The 23,368-nt window shown below is 39.8% G+C and overlaps 2 protein-coding genes across 2 annotated transcripts; both read right to left on the bottom strand.

The window, feature by feature from the left end:
• Positions 1 to 477: 477 nt before the first annotated feature.
• chchd4a (coiled-coil-helix-coiled-coil-helix domain containing 4a) lies at positions 478 to 3,795 on the bottom strand. Its single transcript, XM_042502919.1, has 3 exons — positions 3,649 to 3,795; positions 3,124 to 3,222; positions 478 to 2,129 (listed from the first exon to the last, which is right to left on the bottom strand). The coding sequence occupies exons 1-3, from the start codon at positions 3,668 to 3,670 to the stop codon at positions 1,762 to 1,764; spliced, it is 489 nt and encodes a 162-aa protein (XP_042358853.1). The 5' UTR covers positions 3,671 to 3,795; the 3' UTR covers positions 478 to 1,761.
• A 1,845-nt stretch (positions 3,796 to 5,640) lies between these two features.
• LOC121955097 (protein transport protein Sec61 subunit alpha-like 1) lies at positions 5,641 to 11,626 on the bottom strand. The gene is made up of 12 exons (XM_042502897.1): positions 11,530 to 11,626; positions 10,313 to 10,380; positions 10,141 to 10,206; positions 9,968 to 10,046; positions 9,587 to 9,718; positions 9,300 to 9,409; positions 8,688 to 8,841; positions 8,432 to 8,592; positions 8,118 to 8,315; positions 6,944 to 7,135; positions 6,778 to 6,854; positions 5,641 to 6,676 (listed from the first exon to the last, which is right to left on the bottom strand). The coding sequence occupies exons 1-12, from the start codon at positions 11,534 to 11,536 to the stop codon at positions 6,490 to 6,492; spliced, it is 1,431 nt and encodes a 476-aa protein (XP_042358831.1). The 5' UTR covers positions 11,537 to 11,626; the 3' UTR covers positions 5,641 to 6,489.
• Positions 11,627 to 23,368: the final 11,742 nt, after the last annotated feature.

Here is a 23,368-nt window from a genome sequence, read left to right as displayed (position 1 = left end):
ATTGAAACCTACAGTTCACAAACAGGGAGAAATAAGAGACAAAAAAGAAAATATTATGTAGACACTTTTTGTTGGAAAAACTATATCAGATGCATATTATTTTTTCCTAGCAGAGGGTTTTTATATGTCATAAAACTATCTGGAGGGGGGGGCTTGATTCATTATTTATATAACTTTTGTTGTGAATGACAAATATAACGCATTTAAAAAGCTTAACTTAGGTATGTTGGATTCAATAAAATGCTAATAAACCAAACATATACTAAAACACAGGTGATATAATGAGATAAGTGATGGCTTTAAAGTGATGGTGTGGTTCGATATGATTAAATAACCACGCATTTTCTTCAACTTGTAAGTCTAAGCAATTTCAGTAAGAAAAGCCCACATAAAATTCATCTGATTGTAAACGTGTGAAAAAGAAAATCACTTTAAAGTGTGTCCTGCTTTGACTTTTGAACAAAAAAGAAAAAGTTGAATTGTTGGACAATTTTAATCTGGACACATCTGAGAAAAAAACATCAAGTTTTTTTAAGGCCTAAATGTCACTTCATGGTGACCACAGCATCCAACTGGAGACTCCAGACAGTGTTTAAACGACAAAAATGTTTATGCAGTGACAGTTAAATGTGACACACCACTTTGGTCTAGGCCGGATACAGCATCAATGAAATATGAAAATTATTGTTCATACGGCAACAGATGGAGATGGAGACCCTAAAGTTACTACAAGATGTCAACAAACAGCTAAGAGCATCTCTTAATATTAGTTGAAACCGTTAGGACTGGGTATTATTTTTAAAAAATTGCAATATCAGTACCCTTAAAGTAATACAGAAAGAGTACTTTGATACCTTTTTTTTCCCCGACTTCATTTGACCTACAAATACACCGCGTTCGGCTTCACCACACCACAGACTGTACAGGTTGTAGCTTCTGTGGTAGTCGGCCAATCACACTTTACATTAAACTGAAGGATGCTTGTAGTGATTGGCAGCGAGCAAAATCGTATAGTCAACTTTTTCTAGATCTGGGTACAAGACGGATCAAATGCAGGTACTGTTTCAGAATCAGAATCAGAAATGGAGAAGTCTTGACAATACTTGGTACGGGGTTATTTTGGTCAGTTCCTTGAAGGTGTCGCATACTGATACCCAGCCCTCGAAACACTAGCCTTGTTTTCTTACCAATTCCATGTGTTTTGGTCTCTCAAGTGATGGAACGCAAAAGGGATTAAACTGTTAAATTGATGTCAAAACTGAACAAGAAAAGCAGAACAACGCTCCCATCAATAAATTGAGTGATTACTGCTTGAATTTCTGTCTGATTGAAAAATTAGAGATAAATCAGTGTTAAGTGATACTCCTGACCCGCCGGCATTAACAGGACAACACACATAACGAAGCTCTTGTGATTGAAAACACGCAGCAAATTAAATTATTGCATATAAAGTGAGTCTTTCAACTAATGTCCCTGCAGCAAACGGCTTGGCCCGCTGTTATTAAATCATATTATTTAATGATTTCTGAGTGCTCACCAAACAAAGCAGCCTATCATTCTGCACATACGCTATGTTTCTCAGCATTCACAAAGTCCTTCCCTGGAGCCTGTAAATATCACCCACGGGCAGTCAGAGCTGTGTCAGTAAGCCCTCTCTGCAGGCTGAAACAGGAAGAGCGACTGATCACAGCTCCTCACAGAGAGTCAGTGATGCCGGGCAGTGCTCGCACACAGAGAGGCCTGAATGACAACTGATGGACCTTAGCTGGCAGTCTGGTTGTCTGTAGGCGACGTGCTGTCAGATGAGACAGCTTCGGATGTTGAAGCGGCTGGGGTTGAGTCAGTTTCAGGAGGTAAGGCAGAGCCCTCAGTCGGGGCAGCGGAGGCAGAGTTGGATTCTGCTTGGGAGGAGCTTTCTTTATCTTCTTCCTGAGGATAGAGCTCAGGGTACCTCTGCATGCACTCCTGCATGTTGCGGAAGTTGTCAATACACTCTGAGCCTTTCACCTCTTCCTTGCTGTAGTGGAAGCAGGAAAAGGCCTCCTTGAACTGAGAGCCACACGGTCCGCTGGCCATGCCGCCCAGGCAGGGGCAGTTCCAGTTGATGTCACCATTTGGCAGGATCAGACCTAATGACATTAGAAAACACACAGAATGGACATAATGAGCTGCCCCCCCAGATAAGACTAGCCCCTACATTGCCTGTTTTTAAATCTTGTTTTAAATAGCTTGTTTTTTCCCCTTCCTTTTTCATCCTCTCTTATTTCATTTATGTTTTTTTCTATTTATTATTTTTACCACTATTATTTTTCAATTTATTTATCGATGTACAGCACTTTGGTCAAATCTGTTGTTTTTAAATGTGCTTCATAAACAAATTTGGATTTGGAAAATGTCAAAACTTTTTTTTACAACTTTCCATTAAATTTCCTTGTGGAAAAGCATGCACTTCACTGTGTCTGTGGCACTTAACAAATGCCACCACATGCTGTCACATTCACATGGAACCTGTCATTAAGGGGAAGGCTTGTCCAGTATCAGTCATGGAAAATAAAAACCGTGCAAGTTTCCATTTGTATCAAACAGCAAATAAGTTGTTTGAGTTTATTTGCCTTTCTTGACATTGTACGCCTTGCAGGGTGACTATTAAACATAAATGATACATTGTCTGGGTACACCTTTGGGTCCCCCAGGAGGAGCAGAAAGCGCTGCTGGAGAGAGTGTGGAGTGCTTTGTTCAGCCTGCTGCCCCTGCGACTCGACCCAGTCCCACAAATGTGGCTGAGAGCGGATGGACAGTTTGATGGATATATTCTTTGGTTCTAAGACGATGTACGTTAAAGCTACATTACGTCAGCTAACATACAGGAAACACATTAGCCATAATTTCACTGAGGGTTAACCCGAGAAGTTTACTGTAACAATTACTTTCATTACACACAACACAATTTCATGGCTGTTCCAAAACTTTCAACGACTTCTACTATTCCCACGACTTCTCCAAGCCTGGAAAGCAAGATTGTAAAATTCCATGAGATTTCCAGGTTTTCCATGACCGTGGGAACCCTGACAGGATGTTTGGGAGTCAGGTCCACTATTTCCACAATGACTAAAAATGACTAACCCTGTTCCTCATAAGGATCATTGGGGTCATCTGCGATGAGCTCAGCGTTGCTGGGTGCCTCATGGTCCTCCTTGGTCACAAAGATGATGCGATCTTTGCCTTAAATGACAAAAAACACAAAACAACATCACAGGTCAACATGAAGCTAAAGCATAAAACGTGGTCCTGAAAGAAATACCTGCAATATCTGGTTGACAGTGACCCCTGGGGGCCACTTTAACAGTCGCTCTAACATGAGTTGACCTGCTCTGTGTTTAATAGCTCTGACAGTAACCAGCAGGACCGCAGTTAGCCGTTTCTCCCAGTATTACTTTACTGTATATTAAGTATCTCCCACGCTATACCTAATGATAACCCTTTACCACTGCTGAGGGCTTCCTCGCAGCTAGCCATGCAGCTAACCTGCAGTAATCTGCGGTAAACTAACGCTGTTTCTGGAGGGTTAGCCTAACGTTAGCATGGAGGCTCGCTCGGTGACATTGCCCAGCCGAGGAGTGAAAATGAATGAAACAAGACTAAATTTACCCTCCTGCCTGCAGTACGACATGTCTGCCGCTGTTTTAGTCCGTCGAGCCTCGCCGTCTGTGTTAAAGGATGACCGGTGTGAGAGGAATTACTTAACAATTGCAAGGATCTCATTTGACAAGCTACCCGGCGTCCGACAGCCTCTGACCTGAGTCACATGCGGGCGCACGATAATGACGTCACCCGGTATTTTTAAATAAATAAATAAAATAACCATCGTTAATATAGGTTTTCTATTTAAGTAAGCACAAAAATAACAGCAAAAATATTTCTTCTAACTCAATTTCAAAATTATAATAATTTAATAATAATAATTCTAAAATTATCTTCCAAATAGTTTTTTTCCTCAAATGAAATTAAACTGCACATACGATCTTTAAAACTGATAAAAGGAATCAAAGCACAAACGCTGTATAATTAGAAAATTATTAGATAAATTGATGTATAATTAGAAAAAAATCCCTCTGTATCAGATGACTAAGTTAATCTACATTTCCTCTTAAGTATTAATCTATTTATTTTAATATTATTAACATTATTACCCCCCCCCCCCTTTTTTTTTTTTGTTTAACATTTCCAATCAGAACCTCCAGTTAAAAGCACTTCATTTGTAATCCATTTTCAGTCTTGTTTTGTAAGATGTTTACATTTGTTTACTATTCTCACTTGGCAATTTCTTTGTACTTTCTGCAGTTAATGAATGTTGTCATACTTGTCGCTGTCCTGGCCAGCCTCATCAGGCAGCTGGCTGACATGGTAGGATTGTCGGTTTGATTACACTCACCTCGACCTGAAAGGCTATAAAGGCTGGCCCAGGTGATCTCTCTTCCTGTAGCAGACATCCACCCTGCATTGTTGGTTTTGGTTTTGCACTTTCAACACCTCGAAAGCACACCTGACACACATCCATGCCTGGCTTTCACTACTGATTTTGCTGATTTCCACACTCCTTTGTTCATTTTTCAAATGTCTCACTTTAATAAATTACAAATGTTTTTACTAAATCTTGTGTGGACTCCCTACTTGCCACATTCACTGAGCCAATGTGTTATAATCTTCAATAAAAATGTTTTAAAAAGAAGTTTCTATTCTGGTTTTACAATCATATGACCTTGTTTTTCTGTACATACCTACCAAAGCAATCAGACTACACATTTTTTTTTTTTTTTTTTGTTTGTCCATTACATCCCTCAGAAGGGCGATTTATTTCTGCCACACTGCTGTGCATGACAAACTACACGTGATCAGCTCAGACATCCCAAAGTCGAAGAGCTACAAGGATTCAAAATGGTAGACTAAAAAGCAAGTTGAGGGAAAATATATCTTTAAAATATGTTCTTGATGACACAATTAGTTATCCATCAGTGTACTGTCTCATAATTTGTTGTGGTGACTCCCATTCTTCAGATTACAGGATATCTAGAAATATGATGTCGTTACAGGTAACTGGACTTCTGACTAGTCTAGAAGACATTTCTTATGTATCCCTGTTTTCATTGTCATATTATTAAGCAACATTTTATGTGATGGAAGAAGATTGCTGGGTGTGATGTACTGACATACGCAGTTTCAACAGCAAAATCCAACCTTTTAGTGTTATAGGGTATTTTACTATTTGAAGCAAGATTATCTTTAAGACCCTACAGTGACCTCTAAAGTGATTAGTACAATGTACAGCAACTGAATTAAACAATAGCAGATTTGTACAGAGCAATCTGGACTCCAGAGGCTAATGTCAATGCAACAGCCCTAGTTAGTTGATAATCATGTCAGAGCTTGTTGTTATAAGTAATAGTCTATAGTCGTACTGCCCTTTAGTGTCAAATCTAACTTAAACTATAAATAATGAGAGCTACGACCAATCGGTTCCTATGCCACAATAAATTATTCATTATTTGATCCACAAACAGTATCCTGTGGTGGTCGCTGAACATATAAGGACAAAGCACAACGGGAAGGTTATAGTAACAAAAACACAATTTCCAAGTTTTTTGGAAAAAAAATCCTGTTTTTTTTAATAACACAATTATGTCTGTTACATAAAGTAAAAACCAAAATGAAACCCCTTTTCGTCCCTATCAAACCCACCCTCATCCCGACCATCTCGGCAGTATTGTGCAGCGATTCAGTCTGGGAATAAAAGAGCATGATGACACACAGACAAACACTTTCCTTTGAGGACCCAGAGACAGAGGACAAACACTGTGCCCTACTTAAGACCAGAGTGATATAAACATAGTCCATCATTTAAAATATCAAAATAAAGGTAAATAAAAGCCACCAACAGCTTGCCTGAGATTACCAGAAACCTTATCAGGAATACAAGTATATTTTATTTATACTTTTCCTCCTTACTAAAGGCCCCCAGAACCCTCAAGCATGATTGCTACCTTTGATGAACATGGCATGGCTTTCTTTCAACTCCCCCGAAACTTCCAGGCAGTGCTTCCAGCTTGAAATAAGCACTTGCATGTTTTCACCGTCTTATTGTTCCTTGAACATGCTGCAATGAGAACAATGCCTGAGGTAAGTCAAAGACAGCACCCCACACCTGTGTGCTTTTAGGCATTCTTCAGCTGATAAGAGTCAGTGGGGACTTAGGCAGCCTGCGGAGAGATGGGTAACGGCTATTGGGGGAAAAAGGGACTGAGGACACACAATACTATGCTCAGCGCTGGGAGTAACCGAAACGGTTCAGCATTGACATGCTAGAGAGGTAATGGTGGAAAACACAGGTCCCAGCTGCAAAGTGCACTGATTGTGTGAATTGCAAAAAAAATGCAAAATAAAAGAAATGATGGGGAGGTGAATGTTTTGTGTCTGATGTGTGTCAGAAGGTTTCTAGAAGAGCAGTGCTCCCATGCTGCCCACTTCGCTCTGCTCCTTCACAAAGATTTCAAAGTACTGGTAGATGATGGTCACAGCCAAGAGGATTCCTGTACCCGAACCAATAGCACCCAGGAAGTCAGCCATGACAGACAGCCCTCCTATGCAAAGGCCACCGAAGGCAGCAGCTGTGGGGATGTACCTGTGAATCGTAAATTACATAATACATAAATACTCTGGAGAACACCTTTCCATATGCTGCAAGTGACAAACATGAAACCTTAGATTCTGTTTGCTCTGTACCTGTTAAGTTCATGCACCATGGAGGTCTCTCTGTGTCCCCTCATCACCATCTGCTGCTCCTTCAGCTGCTTCGCCACCTGACACACACAACGTGTTACACACAGGTTCATTTCACGCGGGACTGACACAGAGCAAGTTGTAAATGCTTCTTTAAACAGAGACTTACATCTTTGGCAGAGGATCCTGAGACCTCGATCCAGGTCTTGGAGAAGAAGGCGCAGGAGCCGAGCATGAAGACAATGTAGATAACAGCGTGAACCGGGTCGTCCAGGACGGAGCCAAACGACTCTGGAGGAGAAAGGTAGTAGCAGAGGCCACCAACTGGGTAGGCCCGAGCTGGTCCGCCAATTGAGGTGTCCTAAACAAGAAAGATTTTGTTAGTCAGAAGCTCAATGTTCATGGCTGACTAAAGCCCTATCAACAGGTATTTTTGAAAACAGATATTAACCGTCACATTTTGGCCTTTTGTACACAAACAGAGTTTTAGGTCACTAAAACAGAATTTCTGAAAATGCCTTCTAAGTTGCAAAACTTTTTAAACTCCAGTTACTTATATGTGTGGACATGTAAAACCAACCATTCGGGAAACACTGACCTGATTTCCCTGATTCATGCATGGCCTTTGTTGCTTTGTATAATGATTATGCACCAGAAACAATAACAACAATGATGGACGACCGGTTTGTTCACATTTTGTAATTACTGTTTGGTCTAATGACCGCTTCATTGCTGCAACACCTCACAGTCCAACAAACCCGTCTGCTGTGGAAAATGTGATTTGCTCCACCTCAGCGTTGTCTGCAGTTTAAAGTCCAGCAGAAACAATCGTTTTGGTTGAACCAGCAGGTGACTGGACATTTTCCAGAGTGGGATTGTTGTCAATGAGGAGTGAAAGAAAAACTTTCACATCTCCAGAGCATCATTCATATGTTAAAGTGAGCTCCTTTATCTTTATTTTGAAGGGGAGTCAACGCTGGTGAGATCTCCAGTAGGTGTTCTGAAAGAGGTGACATTAGCCTGTACACTTAACTACCTTTGCAACAAGGGAAGACTGCATAAAACAGCTGGCAGCGAGCATGTGAAGTTTTTTTTGTGATCCTAGATATTTTTTAAAACAAAGGTTAGGTGAAAAAAAATCTATTTTTAAAACAGAGGCAGAAAATATCAGTTTTCAGAAATTTCTGTATAGGCTTGGACAGGGGCCACAAAGCAAGACACATAATCTGACTTTAACCTTTTCATTGAAATAACAAAACACTCCTTAATTAATCCCCCTGCTTTTTAGACATATTGCATGGACTGGGTGTTTTGGAGGCAAAGCATCCATTATATATACTTACAGACCAGGTTCCCAGGAGGTTGACAAGGAAATTGCCGCTGAATCGCGTTGAGAGCATTTGAGAAATTACGTAGAGGTTGGAGACCAGGGCAGACTGCAGGATGATGGGGATGTTGGAGGTGTAGAACAGTTTGATGGGGTAGGTGTTGTATTGACCACGGTAGCGTGCTGACTTTATGGGCAGGTCCACCCTGAAGCCCTGGTGAGGTAATAAAGTGCACCAATCAGTAAGATGGTATTTATCCTCCAAATTCCCCCACTGCAGTAACAGCAGGTAAGACAATGGACAGTATTTAAGTGGTGTTGCCAGCTCACCTGGAAGTATATGACCACTGCAAACACAAAAACGGTGGCGATGAGGTTCATGAGGTTAGGCAGGTTTTGTCTGTAGAAGGCCTCTCTCAGGGCGCGCACCTTGTCCGTGCGGGTGGCCAGAAGATGAAAGAGAGCAATGATTGCTCCCTCGAACTCAGTGCCTGGATAAACGACAGGAGTCACAGGGTCACAGATGAAGATTTGCCTCCTTTATCAGCACTCAGCTTCGTAATGTGTTCGTTCCTATTACCCATACCTCTGCCAGTGTTGACAGTGGTGGGGCTGAAGGCCTTCCAGACGATCGTCTCACAGATGTTGGTTGCAATGAAGAGAGAGATACCCGAGCCCAGACCATAGCCCTTCTGCAGCAGCTCATCCAGCAGCAAGACAATCAGACCTGCAACAAAGAGCTAAAGAAAGGGACAAGAGACAACCGGCTGTTTAAAGGGGACTTCAACAACAATCAACAATCTATACACAACAACTTGTTTGATTTTTTTTTTTGCCTAACCCTTGAAGGGAAATTATATTTTTAATTGTTTATGTGCTACAAGAAAGAAAATAAAGGGAAAACATATGGCACAAGAGCAAACATGTTTTATATTAAACTTACAAGTGCTTCACACAATATCCCAAATTAAACATTAAAACTAGGCTGAGTGACAGACCACTATAAAGAATGCAAATTAAATATTTTTGCTGACAAATGTTATTTCAGGAGGCAATTATTCATGTTTTTTAGAGCCTAAATGACCTAAAACACAATTTCAGACACAGAGCCTAAGCTTTGGAAATGTGTGTGTCTGCTTCCAGATGCACACATTTCCAGAGGTTAAGCTGGACAGTTGCAGTGAGAGTTGTTATTAACCTGGATGATGATGAGCAAGCATATCCCAGCACCCATCTCTGAGGGGTCTCCATACATGCCAGTCATAACATATACAATGGCCTGTCCAATAGTGATGATCATTCCAAACACTGCAAAGAGAAACACAAACAAAGAGTTGCAATTGGCAATCTTGCAGAGACAGCAACTACTGCAGACTGAACAGAGTATTGTGCCTGCCATCTTCAATGCAAATAAAAAATCTCCACCGTTTCAAAATAGATTTGACAAGTTCTAAAGATAGCAAACAAGGCGAGCAGTAGACCTACATTTCTGGGCTCCATTGAAGAGGGCTCTGTCTTTGGGAGTGTCTCCCACCTCAATGATCTTGGCACCAGCCAGCAGCTGCATGATAAGACCTGAGGTCACGATGGGGGAGATGCCCAGCTCCATCAGAGTACCTGGAAGTCGGAAGTCAGCAGTCAGCTTAAGTGTCAGTGTAAATCTCATTTAGTACAGAAAAAAGGCAGCAGCATCAGAAACAATACAGAAGAGCCTACGTCTGTTGACCTTTGACTCACACATGTGATAACAAGAGAATGTCAGGTCTGATAACAACACTGGAATTAGATTATTTCTACTTGTGGGAGCTGCACAGGACATAAAACAACAGTTTGATTAATTCTGTTTAACATATACAGCTTAAGCACCTCTGTTGGAAGCCAGGATTACTCTCATCCAGTAGAAGGGATCTGCTGAGTCTGATGACATGATGCCAAAGAGCGGAATCTAAATCAAGACAAATATATAAAACAGATCATGTCACAAACCACTATCACCACTAGGAGAACCAGTAGGTTGATTGTGATAAACAAATACCAACCTGGCAGCACACCAGAAAGATGAATAGTGTGATGGCAGTCCATAGTACTTTTTCTCTAAATTGAATCTGCAAGATTAAAAAAAGAGTCAGAGATATCCATTCACGTATACACAGTACAGACATAATGCAAATTAGCAATGTATATGATTTAAAAATTAAGATCGAAATGTACCTTTCTTTCTGGTTTCTGGATTTCTGGCAAGACCGCACAGAACGGCTTGATGACCTCCAAAAATTTAACTGCAGAAAGACATTAGCAGGTTTTAACTCAATTCAGCTCAACTCACCTTTACTGACGTAACACCTTTCATACAAACATGCGGCCCAAAGTGCTTCACATGGCAACATTCAAGTAGCAGGCACAATTTAAAGGAAGACAACAATATATAAACTTGCAAAACTAGAAAATTGCAATAGGACAAAAAAAATTAAATGCATACAAACCAAAAAAACAAAACAAACAATTAAAGTATATAGAATTAAAAAAAATGCACCAAAAATAAACATCAGGGCTAAAATAAGGTAAAAAAATCAATCATTAAAACTTAAATAAAGATAAGACTTTAAGCTTACTCCGAATTGAAAAGCATACTGTTTATAATAGACAGAACTAACATTGCATTTCTAAATTTTTGCAGATCTCCTTAAACCGGGTTATTTTAGATGCAACGTCATCACTATCAACAACCAGCTAACCAGCTGAACAGCTGGCAGCGGTCAACTGGGCAATTCAGCAACAAGCTGCATTATCTCAGCAAGATCTAAACATAAAAAATAATAAACTTGAGCTAGGTTGAGAGCAATTTGTATCCAGTGTGTGGTCATTTTTGACAGCCTCTCTGTGGTGTTGTTTATCAGCTGTGTCAATCACTGAAATTGACTTTGACAGCAAGCGCTTAAACACATGACATTGAATTATAATCAGATCCTAGTCTAGTCTATTTGACATTGCAAATCTGTGCTCATATAGAAACACAAGAAGACAGTCTCAGCTTGTCTTTGCAGTAAACTACCCTCGTTGAACAGTAGATAGAGTTAGCATGATGCTAACAAGCCTTCAATCACAAACCACTGCACAATGAATCACTTTAAAAGAGGAAGGTTGGGCGTCTGTTGTGAAAGACAAAGACGAGGTGCTAGACACTGGCTTCTGACTGTGAATCAAATGTTAGATAAGCCCAGCAAGACGAACCTGATTAAAATAAAAGCTTCAAATTAGCCCCCGTTATGAGCTAGCTACAACTTGCTACCTGGAGTTAACCTATCCAAGGTTAGCTAATTAGCTTGCCGACGAGCGCTTTATATCCGTTATTGTTCGCGACTAAAACAAAGACAGCGGGTATTTTATCCACCCTCAACACGTGTAAACAAGAGAAGAATGTCACGTACTCCCCATGGTGTCCTTTGGCCAACTCCTGCCGTGTTACTGGTACCAGTTTGGGTGCTCAGTGGAGTCAGTGTGGCTCCATCCAGCCGCTCCGTCAGAAAAGAGAGAGCACAGAGACACGTCACCAGACAAGGCGACGCTGAAGTTGGCCTACGATTAGGGGCGGCCGCTTCAGCAGTTAAGGGAAAAATTACTAAAATGGCTTAGCGGCCGATGTTTGACTTTTTGCATCTCTTGCATCTTTTTGCATCTCGCTGTTGTGAAAGCATGTTAGACATTTAAGGTAAATCTGTCTGAAACCCTCTTTCACATTTGTGAAACATTTATTCTGTTTGTCAAAATGAAAACAACAACAGTGACATTTTCATTTTCTTTAATTTTCACAAATAGAACAAAGGTTTTACAAATATGAAAGTGGGTTTTCGACAATCTTAAATATCTAACATGCGTTCACAACAGTAAGGGGCGCAAATAGCCGAGGATCGGTCGCTAAGACATAGAAGTTCCCTTAACTCTCCCCTTAACTGCTGAATCGGAAGCAACGAATCGAAAGCGAACTTCAGCTTCGTCCAGACAAACCGATAACACACGTCATACGTCCGAGACACACGCAGCCACTGGTATTATTAAAATCTATGCACTGCACACTGCAGGATGCGCTCTTACGTGTCCACGAAGACACTTTATTTGAGATGCTTAATAAATACAGTCCCCTTGGACAACGCACGATTTTACATTATTAACATGTATAATCTAACCTTCTGTAAGAAAGAGCTCTCCCATCCTCCTGAGGGCGCCCTACTCCAGACTGTTCATTAACTCTGACCAGTGGACCTCTTAATGTGTGAGCCTTTCTTCTGATAAAAACCTATGGATATAAGTCATGGAAGCACTGATATAATATTTACATAGCATCAGGCAAGGAATAGATGGAAACTGAAAAGAAGACAGATGTAAAACTGTCTGAATTCTTTTTTTAATTGGCCATATTTCAATTATAACAGTAAATTGTACAGACTTATATGTCTATTTCATTTGGTAACACTGCAAACAGTTTTTTTTCTCTTTCTTTTTTTATTTGTTTGGCTATTTATTTTGCTTTTTCTCTGAAGTAATGCAGCTACACAATCAGATTGACAACGTCCATTTATTTTACTGATGTACGTCAGGGTACGGTATGATTATTGAGGGAAAAAAAGAAAAAGTCATCCACACCGTCACATATGCGGTAATGGACTATAACCAAGTATTGTAATTTTGAGTTTTTGAGATTTGGTAGGCCTATTTTATTTTACTTCCTCTTTCTTTATCAAAACATCTCATATTTTATGTGCAAATGTTTTAGCAGTATCGTGTTTTATTTTAAGGTTTAAGGATATCAGCTATTTTGTAGACTTTTAAAGTCATCTGTTTGCAGATTTAAAATTCCATAATACATTTGTTGTACTGATAAAGTGCGTGAAGTAAGGCTGGGCAAAATGAAGAAAATAAAACATCACAATTTTTATTTGATTTTTTGTTACCAAATACCTTTATATCAATACTGCAATATTATTGTGGGGTCAACTATTGGTGCTTTTACAAAGTCATTACACCATGAGTTTTTAAAAAAATTTTTTTTATAAATGTTATAAATTGATATATTGACCAGGCAGATAAAGGCTAATATTAGAGCAGCTCAGAATTTTTCTTCAATTTACTGTAATACAGCCTTTAAAACCAGGGAAACACATTTGGAAAAAGATATAGGTCTACTTTAATTCTAGAGGGGAATTTCTGTTTTCTCACTCTTTTTTTCTTAAAGATATTTTTTGGATTGTTTTTTTTTTTGCTCATGGATACTACGGCTTCCAGTCCACACTCGGCCCAAACAGGGACTTAAACCAGTAAAGTCAAGCTCTATAAGCCAAGACTTTTTGAACTAAGTGACATTTTCTTGACTGGAAATCAAACCCTGGATGGGGCGGTAAGCATGCCAAAACCTAACCACTAGACCACCAGGGAGTGAAAGTACAACAGTGATAATCCAATGGTACTTGTAGTGTCACATCACGAAATTGACATATTGTCCAGTCCCAATCTCAGTAGACTATTTTCTGATGCTGTCACTTCTCATCACTTGTGTTGGTTTTTTGTTGGTGGTGTGGGTGTGGACACTAGGCTACATGATGATAAGTGGGATTCTATCAGATGCAAAGAAACAAAAGATTAGAATAAAAGTAGATTTTGCAAATAAAGGCTAGTTAATGTTTACTGAGATGATTTATCACTTTCAAGTTGTAATGGTGGATTCTTAAATTGAAAAACCCTTTTTCGTGACAGACATTTTGACATGTAATTGTAGGAAAATCACAAGTGTATTTAGTAACATTAACGGATAATTCTATTCAGAGAAGGTAATAGTGCTGTGCATGCTGGCTTACTGGAATAGCTCACTAACACTTCATAGAACCGAACCATCGTTAATGTTATCAATTTCTGTGCTTTTTCTGCAATGGTAAGTCAAAATATCTGCAGTGAAAAAGGTCCATGGTGGTGAGCACCTTTAGCTGCACAATACTGATGGCACATGTAACTAGCACAACAATGACTGAAGCTTTTAGCCATGTGATCAGTCTCAACTAACTCTGATCCAGTGTTTTGATAACAGTGATGTTTCCCCAGACAGTTGCTAAGGCTGGTTCTGTGTGCACATGGAGGACATTTGTGGACATTATTCACTGAGTGTGATGCCCCAGAGGGGTCATCGTGGGGAGTTCTGGTAGTAATGTCTTAAACTGTGATTCTTATGCAGCTCCACTCATTAGTAACTCAGCACACCGGGGCCCAGCGTTGTCTCCCTTTTGTTGTGACTGCTTGAGCCAGGTCATGACAAGTGGTTCAAGCAGCCACAACCAAAAAGGGAGACAACACCATGCAATGTTCAAACAATACTTTATTTAACCGATTAAACCAAATTAGACCAGATTAAATCGCAAAATAAGTATCTACAAGGTGGGATGTGGAAATCAGTAAAGTCAGTGGTGTGCAGGAGTGGAATTTGTGTGTGTGTGTGTGTGTGTGTGTGTGTGTGGCAGTGTTGTAAAGTGTGAGCATAGCAAAGGGAAAACTTAGACCAGCATTACCAAACCCAAAACATGGCATGCTGTGGAGTCAGCTAGGGGAGACAGAGAGACCTGGCTGCAGGAGCTTAACTGCAGCACAGCAGGCTCAGGTGTGCTGAGTTACAAATTAATGGAGCTGCAAGAGAATCACAGGTTGGACACTCCTACCAGAACTCCCCATGATGGCACTCATGGGACATCACACTGAGATAGACCCAGGGCCACACTATTTATATTGTTAATTTGCATATAGACTAACAAAAGTAAGAGGACATGTTGTGCCTCAGGTCTGAGTGGTAAAAGTCTAACAATTTTTGATTAGGCTGTACAAAGGAATCAGCATTAATTCCTCCTAATTAAAAATGTTTGGATTTTCTCTTTAGCTAACTCTGAAGGATTATAAGTATATTACTTTGCATTAGATGCAATTTTTTTTGTCTTTGCACAAAGAACTAGTACCAACACAACAAAATGCAGTTTAATCAGATGTGCAAAAAGCAGTTGTGCAGTGTATAGGTTATACAGAATATAAATAATACATTAAGAATAAAGCAAGGAATATACAAAACAAACAAAAAAGAAGAAAACATGGAATAAACAGTAAGGGGTATGAATATGCTGGATATATGTATGAGAAGTATCAACAGTGTCTGTGACTACACTGACATGCATATATGAACAATGGTATGAAACGAGCAATCGTTATAGTAGGCAGTGTTGTTAATCCTTTGAAACCAGAGCAAATTGGCTTTAATTCTTGTAACGGGGTGTGGTAGGACCCAATTGCAGCACAACAGAGCAAGTGAGTAGTTGGTAATGATCTTTATTTAATCTATTGGCAGGTTGAATGGAGCAAAGTTGAGTTCTCCTGAGATTTAAAAAAAATAATTTTCTAGATTTACGTTTCTTGCAATTTGTGTAACATTTCCAACCAAGTTGCTCATTGCCTTTTTCCCCAGTGTTTTTAAAAGAAATCTCACCAAGTTGATCATGTTTCAAAGGTTTAAATACTTGTTTAAGGTGTCTGAAAGCAGCGTAAGAACAGTGATGTCACTCTACGTTTTGAGGGTTGAGTATATACAGTATAGTGCAAGTGCAGTATAAATAATGCTAATACTAAGACATTTTATACAAAATAAATAGCTAAAGGTATCATGTAAATGAACGTGAAGGTCTTATGTAAATACACTACTGATGGAGTCTTGTCCATAAAGTAGAGGAGGGGGACAGAGATATCAATGTATAAAAAGAATAGTAGTCGTAAGGTCAGAGAGCATTAAATTAGAACCCTTGGCTTTAATATTTGATTTTTTATTTCGTAAGTTTGTCATAGCACTTTGTCTGACACCATGCAGACATCTGAGGCTCTGTTTGGAAGACATGGCCACTTATGGCTAAAAACTAGCAAGCTAAAGCCTAAACCCAAACTGCTGTAATAACCCAATCCAGTCTAGGCTTGGCGGTGTAATAGTTTAATGTGAGCCGGAGTAAAACCCATGGAGTGATTCCAGAGGGCAGGAAATCTTCCTTTGTTTGACCTTTGTGAGTGAGCTTGAATAAAGAGTGTGTTTAGTGTTAATCTGTGTCTCTGATGGTTCATTAGAGTAATTAAGCGGTCAGTGTAAATGAGTTTGACAGAGTGGACCAGCATGCCTTGGGTACGACTAGGGCCTCGGGCCAGGCTGAGACCAGACGCCTGGCAGACAGCGTCACAGTCTCTGTTATGTAATACACCAATTATATCTTGGCTCAGTTTTGCTTTTGCTGTCCATTTCTCTGCTTTTCTCTGCTTCGGTGACCGGGCGAGTAAGCCGAGCCTCTGTACACTGTGTTGTAATTTCATGTACTGTATGTATAAACAGTCAATCTGAATTTATTTAGCTGTTAAATCCTTCTAGACCTGGATTCATTTAGTATCAACACGGGTTAACCCTTTGAAACCTGAGCATATTGGTTTGATATCTTTCAAAAACTTGGAGAAAAAGGTAAAGACCAACTTGTCAAGAAATGTCTCATATTATTACAAGAATTAGTAAAAAGTGACAAGAAAATTACCCAAAAATAGTTTTAAAAAAAGAGAAGAGGATTATTTGAATATCATCCCAGAAGTGTGAAAAAAAGTTCAGAGAACTGTACTTATATACATGTTACATATGATCACTATTCTGAGTAAGAATAGTGATCATGCAGATCGGAAGAGCGTCGTAACGCCAATTAATAATATCCAGCACTTTTTTCAGTCTTTTTTAAAAAAACGTTTTCTTTTGTTTATTTTCATGTAATTTTCTTGTTCTCATGTTTTTGAAAGAAATAATCCAGTTGGCTCAGGTTCAAAGGGTTAATTGAAGCTGCAGTCTGTGTATGTGAGAGAGTAGGCTCAAGTGAAACAGTAGCGATTTAATCAACGATATCATGTCATGATTTTATCTGCCAATGATAGGCCCAAATAATTGTTGGTTGGGCCTTCATATTGTAATATTTGTTTTGATCATTTATTTCTCCTTATGCCTCACAGATCTGCTAACATCACTGCAGTCCAGGGGGGGGGGCAAACTTTGTCACTTTGAAGGGCCAAAACTGAAACTTAACAGTGGGCAAGTGGCCAAAAGCAAGACTCTATGTACCGTAATGTGTTGTATTGTCAAGATACAAAATGGGACTTGGATCCCAAGTTCCCTTAATTGAGATCCATTTTGTTGGTGTGCCACTTTTGCTGTCTCTATTTTTTCTTGCCTCCTGGGCAAAGTGTGACTCTGCCCAGATTGTGGGAAAAAATAGTTATCTGACATATCTGAAGAGCATTTCTATTCTGCAAAAAAAAACCCAACCAAAACAGCATGAACAGCACATGCCCCACTTTGAGCAGCCCTGCTGCAGAGTGACTCTTTTCCTTGTTTCATATTCATAACTCATGCCTTTCTGAGTTGTGACAAGTTGGCCTGATTAGAGGAATTTCAGTAGTCTATTCAGGGCAGCTGAACCTAAAAACAGATCCTTTGTACAAAATAGTGCACTCAATGGCTATTAATATCTTTACTCGTATTGTTGGTTGTGAAAAGGAAGGACTCCTGATAGGCCTTAGAGCTTAATATATCTCCCTTTGCTGGAGACAAAGTACTGAAAATCAATTTAATTCAATTTCCTTTATATTCTGTGAAGAAGTAGATTGAGACAAGTTAAATAAATCATAGGACAACCACTTAATACAGTGTCTATTAAAAGTAACGTTTAAAGTGACTACATATATAAAATACTGAATACTTGTGTGTAGATTTCAGGAGGGACACAGGGGACACACCCCTCAATATTTAGAGCATGTGCATTTGTCCCCCCAATGAAAACATATGGGTAGCAAAGGACATTTATTTTGACAAAATGAAACACATTTACATCATAAATTGATGCAGGAAAAGCACAAATTGATGCATAAAAAACACGAGACTGCAGGAAATTAAGTTTTTGATGCTCAAACTTTTTGTGCCAGATGACCCCAAACTCATATGAGTTGAAACCAAACCTACGTCCTTGAAAGAATAGATGTTTTCCTTAAAAACAAAATAACAGCACACTTCAATCATCAGAGGTGCAGCCGATTTGTTTTAAAAGACATAATTAGTTAAATGGAGACCACCTGAGTGTTTTCAGGGGGTTCAGTCGATTGCTGTATAAACACACCTGTATTTTTGGGGAATGCAAACACATATTTTACATTTCTATGATTATTTATCAGTAGCACATATTTCTGCTTTATCTGTCTTCTCAACACACTGTCCTCTCACTAAAGCAGCTACCTGTATTCTCTTCTATACTGAGCCAAAAACCAACTTTCTTACACTTGCCCACACACACACTTTATTAGTGGCTGAACTGAAATCATATACAGATTTTTAAGCAGGTCGGAGATTAATCCCCTCAACCGCTGCTGTCTTATTCACATCATATTTCTTCTTTTCTGCATATGAGTGAGAAAGACTAGGGAGGCATGCTGTCTGTCTTTCCATCTTTCATCTCTGCCTCATTACTTTATTGACCCATTTATGTAACTGGCTGTGTGGAGCCTGTCACCACGGAGGACACTCACTTTAGAGCCTGTCAGAACAGGCTTGGCTTTATTCCCGTAGTTCTCACTTTCTCTTGACAGTGTACCGTTCATTTTGCCAGTCTCATTCGCTCAGTTACACTTCTTTTAACACAGAGAAAGCATAGACCATTTTTTGTCTTTGTTAGAGGGGGGAGCAGGGGATCGTTGGGGGGAGATAGCAGGTTATCATCATACGCCACAGAGAATTGATATAGATCATCTGAAAGCTGTGAACCTGAAGTTTAGTTTGAGCTCATCATTGTGTGTAAAGTTTTTCACGTTATATAGTAAACATTGTGTTACGGTTAGGCGCCTGTTCCCAGGTTGAAAGTTTCAAGTGCTTAGGGGCTTAGAACATTTAATCAAAGTATATGATGACCATTACCACACTGAACTATATTCCACTGATGTCTCACATTGTTGCAGCAGTTTTTGGGTCGATATTTTTTGCTGAATGTGACTAAAATCCCCCAAAATACCATATCAAGAAACCAAGACCCTGAAGAAAACCATAGAAACGTCTGTGCTGTGTAAGAATTGTGTTTTTCAGCATTTGGATGGCGAGCACTTCTTTTCTGGAAACTGCTGAGAAACCTGCTTATTGTCAATATACCCATAATATACAGTAAGGGGTATACCCATGGTGTCTGTAGTTTGTTAGTCTCCTACTAATTGCAATTATCTTATGAATAAGATTTAAAAAATCTTGAAAATTCACACCACATAGAAATGTGGAATATATCTGCACATTTTCATAACATAGTTTGTGTAATGAAAAACGCATATTATAGGAGAATTCTACCCCAAATAAATTTCACTAAGGTTTTCAGGTTGAATTATTAACCCTTAAATATGCAAACTTATCTCTGTTGTGGTGTATATAAAATCAGTCAACATTAATCAAACCATGATAAAATTAAAATTATAGGATTACGTACACATACTATAAAACTATCGAAAAGTAATCAATTAAATTATATTTTCTAATTTTCTTTTATATTAATACCAAGTATAGATGCAACGCTGGATAACGTGAGTATGATGTTGTCCAATCTAAAGTCTTTATTTGGTCACGTGACAAGATGACAAGCCTGACAAAGTGAAGCGCAAAATTTGTCAACACCGGCGAGCTGAGGACACATAGGCAAGCCCAGCGAGCAGTCAGGCCATTTAAACATGAAAGCGTTTCCAGTAAAAAACAGCAGAGAGAGAAAAAAAAACAGGAGAAGGTCGCAAAGCGCCTCATATTAGATTAATTTCTTACAAACAGTCGCCAGACCACGGACAACCCCCCTCCTCGCCTTCAGTGTATGACAACAAACGTGTAGCAGGTAGGCTAACATTAGCAGCGAGCTGGATAACGTTGTTCAAAATAATTTTAACAACAGGCTGTTGTGTCAAATATAAATTTTAAGACGAGGCATACATAATATGTTATCTTACTTTGGGGCTACTTTTAAATTAACGTCTCTTCCCGGTGGATAGCCAGCCCGTGAATTATTATGGAAAGCTAATAGCTTAGTAGATGCTAGCTGTTTCTAGCATTAGTTAACCGTTTACATATTTTTGGTTGCAGGTCCAACCAGTCAGAGACAGACCCACTCAAATAGGTGAGTACAAGTGCTTTTTAAAGGTGATTTGGGGTACGTGTTGGGCCGCCGTGCCCCTGTCTAAGATGTTGTCATAATTTCGGATTCAGGTTGCTGCCACGCACCTTTTTCATTGAGTGCGTGCGTGTGTTTGTGCGCGTGTTTACTTTTGGGGGTTAAGTATGCGCGTTCCGCTTTAGCTGACCAGTTTTCTGGACATGGTGTTGGTAAAAGTATTGTAGCTCTCTTCTCTCCTATTTATTATAATCTCTCCTCTGTGTCTAAGAGGAGTGCGGTTGTCGTGAGTTGTGAGGTTTTCGTACTAAAATTACCTGAAAAAGTCCGCGGTCATTTCAGTAGACAGTGAAATGGACATCTCCTCTGCTCTCAGCAGCTTGTTGTCACGTTTGTCAACTTAAACTGTCACAGCACTGTCCATGCTTCTGGTCACTTTCTCATTGACCTCTCCACTCTGCAAAATCAATAGCCTAACTAACACGTTCCCACTGTAAAAATCCAACTCATGGCTGGTACTTTATACACCTAATTGTGTGTGCATATTTAAGTGTGTGCCAATGCCTATACCTGTGTGCTTCTAACTAAGGAGCACAAGGGTCTTATATTATATTGTAACTAACTTTGTACACAGCATGATTAGCACACAATATGTCACATTTGTTGAAATCAATGAACAGTGCCATGGGAGATGTATACATTATTTCTACAATTCTACAATTCTACAATTTCATTTAGCAGACGCTTTTATCCAAAGCGACGTACAACACAAGCAAGAATTTAGACTTAAGGAAAAAAAAAAACCCTTAGTAAGTGCAAAAAGTGCTTCAGATGTGATTGGTCACAGGTATTGCCGTCTAGTGACAGAAGAAGTGCCGCACAGCCCCCCCCCCCCCCTTTTTTTTTTTTTTATTTTCTTTTTTGAAACGATCTCAGCATCTGAGATTCAACAATCTCAGTATCACTACTTACGATGACAGTCAACATACAACATCACACAACTTTGTCAGTGCTAGATAATCATTAGGTGCTGGGTTTTGGACCTTCTGACTTAATTTACCCCAAAGGGCAAAGCAGAGAAGAGTCAGGTTAAGTGCCTAGGTGTTCTCGGAACAAATGAGTTTTCAATTGTCTCTTAAAAGTAGAAAGGGACTCAGCAGAACGCACAGAGTTTGGAAGTTTGTTCCACCATTTGGGAACAACAGAAGAGAAGAGTCTGGCTAGAGATTTAGAGCCGTGCTGGGCTGGAAGCACCAGGCGTCTTTCGCATGCAGAGCGTAGTGGGCGAGGAGGACAGTAGACCTGCCTCAGGGATTCCAGGTAGGCTGAGTTTTAGTTTTTGAAGACACGTGTAAGTGAGAAAGCAATTCTGTGCCTTTCTCTGCTGGCACCAGGCAGTTGATAAACCCAAACCTGACAGAGAGTTGACGGGGGAAGGTGTGATTTTACACAGCTCTAGTTTACTTATTGTTTTGCTTAAGTAAAGCTGGATGTATTTACATTTTTTAAGAGTGGTTTCACTTCACAACAGTGACAAACAATGCAAAGACAAAGGGCAAACATCATTATTACCTGTCTGTTCACAAAGGCAGGAGACATGGGTGTGACTCAGACTGTTTACAAAGATGGATGACACCTGCCCACTTACTCCCACTACGTTTAAGTGAGGCTAAAATATCCCAGATGGGGGCGCTGACTGTTTGTGCTAGTGATGTCATTCGGAGCCGGATTTTTAGCAGTAGCGATATTTGGGGTCCGACCAGTCAGGAGCAGCCCCATTGAGTGTTAGCTCATAGATTGTAATGTTACGCTTTTGGGGGAACTGTCATATTGTCCATCTTATATACAATCTATGCCTTGGCTTTGCAGGACACTCAATGTGCGTTAACTCAACTGTGCTAACTGAGGGAAGTTGAGAAGGGAGTGGCAGGGCTCGACTCAAATGCAGTTGTCGGGCATGCAACACTCATTTAATTGAAAATTGATGCCATGAGGAAAAATTAAAATCTAAAATGAAAAAAATGAAAAAAACAGAAAAGGGCACTTATATATTCAGAGGCCAAAAGCACAACTGCTGGAGCTTCACCTGTAGTCTATGTGTGCACATGAGTGACAGCATGTATTCAAATTTTAATAAATGGGGGCATGACTCTCCAGGCCCAAAATGCTATGACACTTTGTTGTTGCCATAGTGATTTTAATGGCTGTTATGCAACTGCTCCACTTGGCAGTGGTAACCCTGACAAAGCAAAGGGCTACAAGGACACACATGCACACACGTGTCATGATGGTATGCAAGCACCACAGCAGAAGTGAATCTACAGCACGTGTGTGGTGTAATATACAGTACATGTACACACACAATGTGATAAGAAAATGGGATAAATGTGATGGTTTAAAGCAGCCCACTGATCCTGAGGCTGTTATGCAATATTGGCTAACATCCCCCAACCCCCCTCCCTCTCTCTTCCCAATAGAGTGAAGATGGAATAGCTTATCCTCTTCGTCTCTCCATCCTCTCGTTTATCAATCTCTCTGTCTCTCCACAGTCACACAGCACAGAAACATCACCTGTATATCCTGCTTCAGGCAGACCGTGGCTCTGCTTTGGCAGTCTAACAAATACAGGGGTCTTAAAATGGTGATTAACTATGGTATGTGCTCATAAACCCGAACACTGCCCTTACCAAGACTCTCAAAGATTAAAGGCCACCGAAAAATCCCATATTTTTCCTCATACCTGTGGTGCTATTTACCAGTCTAAATGTGTGAGTTGTAGAGTGTTTGAGATATTGGCCTACCCTTTTAAGGCTTGAAGTTCTGCATAATTAAGGGCAGGTTCTCCGTCAGATCCATCCCTCACCCCTCTATAGCTCCACTGTCTGTTCTAAATATGGTCACTTTGGGTCAATTGAGGTTCCAAAAATGGAAGATGACAATAGCCAAAATGCCAAACTCAATGCTTAAAAACAGACCACAAAACAATGGGGGACTTAAAGTAAAGTTTTTATACAGTTCATTGATTTAATTTAACAAAGTAATGTGTGAAGCT

This window comes from Plectropomus leopardus, chromosome 2 (assembly GCF_008729295.1).
Source record: "Plectropomus leopardus isolate mb chromosome 2, YSFRI_Pleo_2.0, whole genome shotgun sequence".
In the NCBI taxonomy this organism is placed as follows: domain Eukaryota; kingdom Metazoa; phylum Chordata; class Actinopteri; order Perciformes; family Serranidae; genus Plectropomus; species Plectropomus leopardus.
The sequence above is the reverse complement of the archived record's forward strand: the minus strand, read 5'-3'. Positions and strand labels throughout refer to the sequence as shown.

Coding starts and splice junctions, on each gene's coding strand:
- chchd4a (XM_042502919.1), bottom strand. CDS start 3,670: ATGTCGTACTGCAGGCAGGAGG. Junction 3,223..3,648: donor GTCGTACTGCAGGCAGGAGG/GTAAATTTAGTC, acceptor TTGTCATTTAAG/GCAAAGATCGCATCATCTTT. Junction 2,130..3,123: donor TGATCCTTATGAGGAACAGG/GTTAGTCATTTT, acceptor TAATGTCATTAG/GTCTGATCCTGCCAAATGGT.
- LOC121955097 (XM_042502897.1), bottom strand. Junction 8,842..9,299: donor GCTTGCTCATCATCATCCAG/GTTAATAACAAC, acceptor CCCTTTCTTTAG/CTCTTTGTTGCAGGTCTGAT. Junction 6,677..6,777: donor ATGGTGCATGAACTTAACAG/GTACAGAGCAAA, acceptor TACGATTCACAG/GTACATCCCCACAGCTGCTG.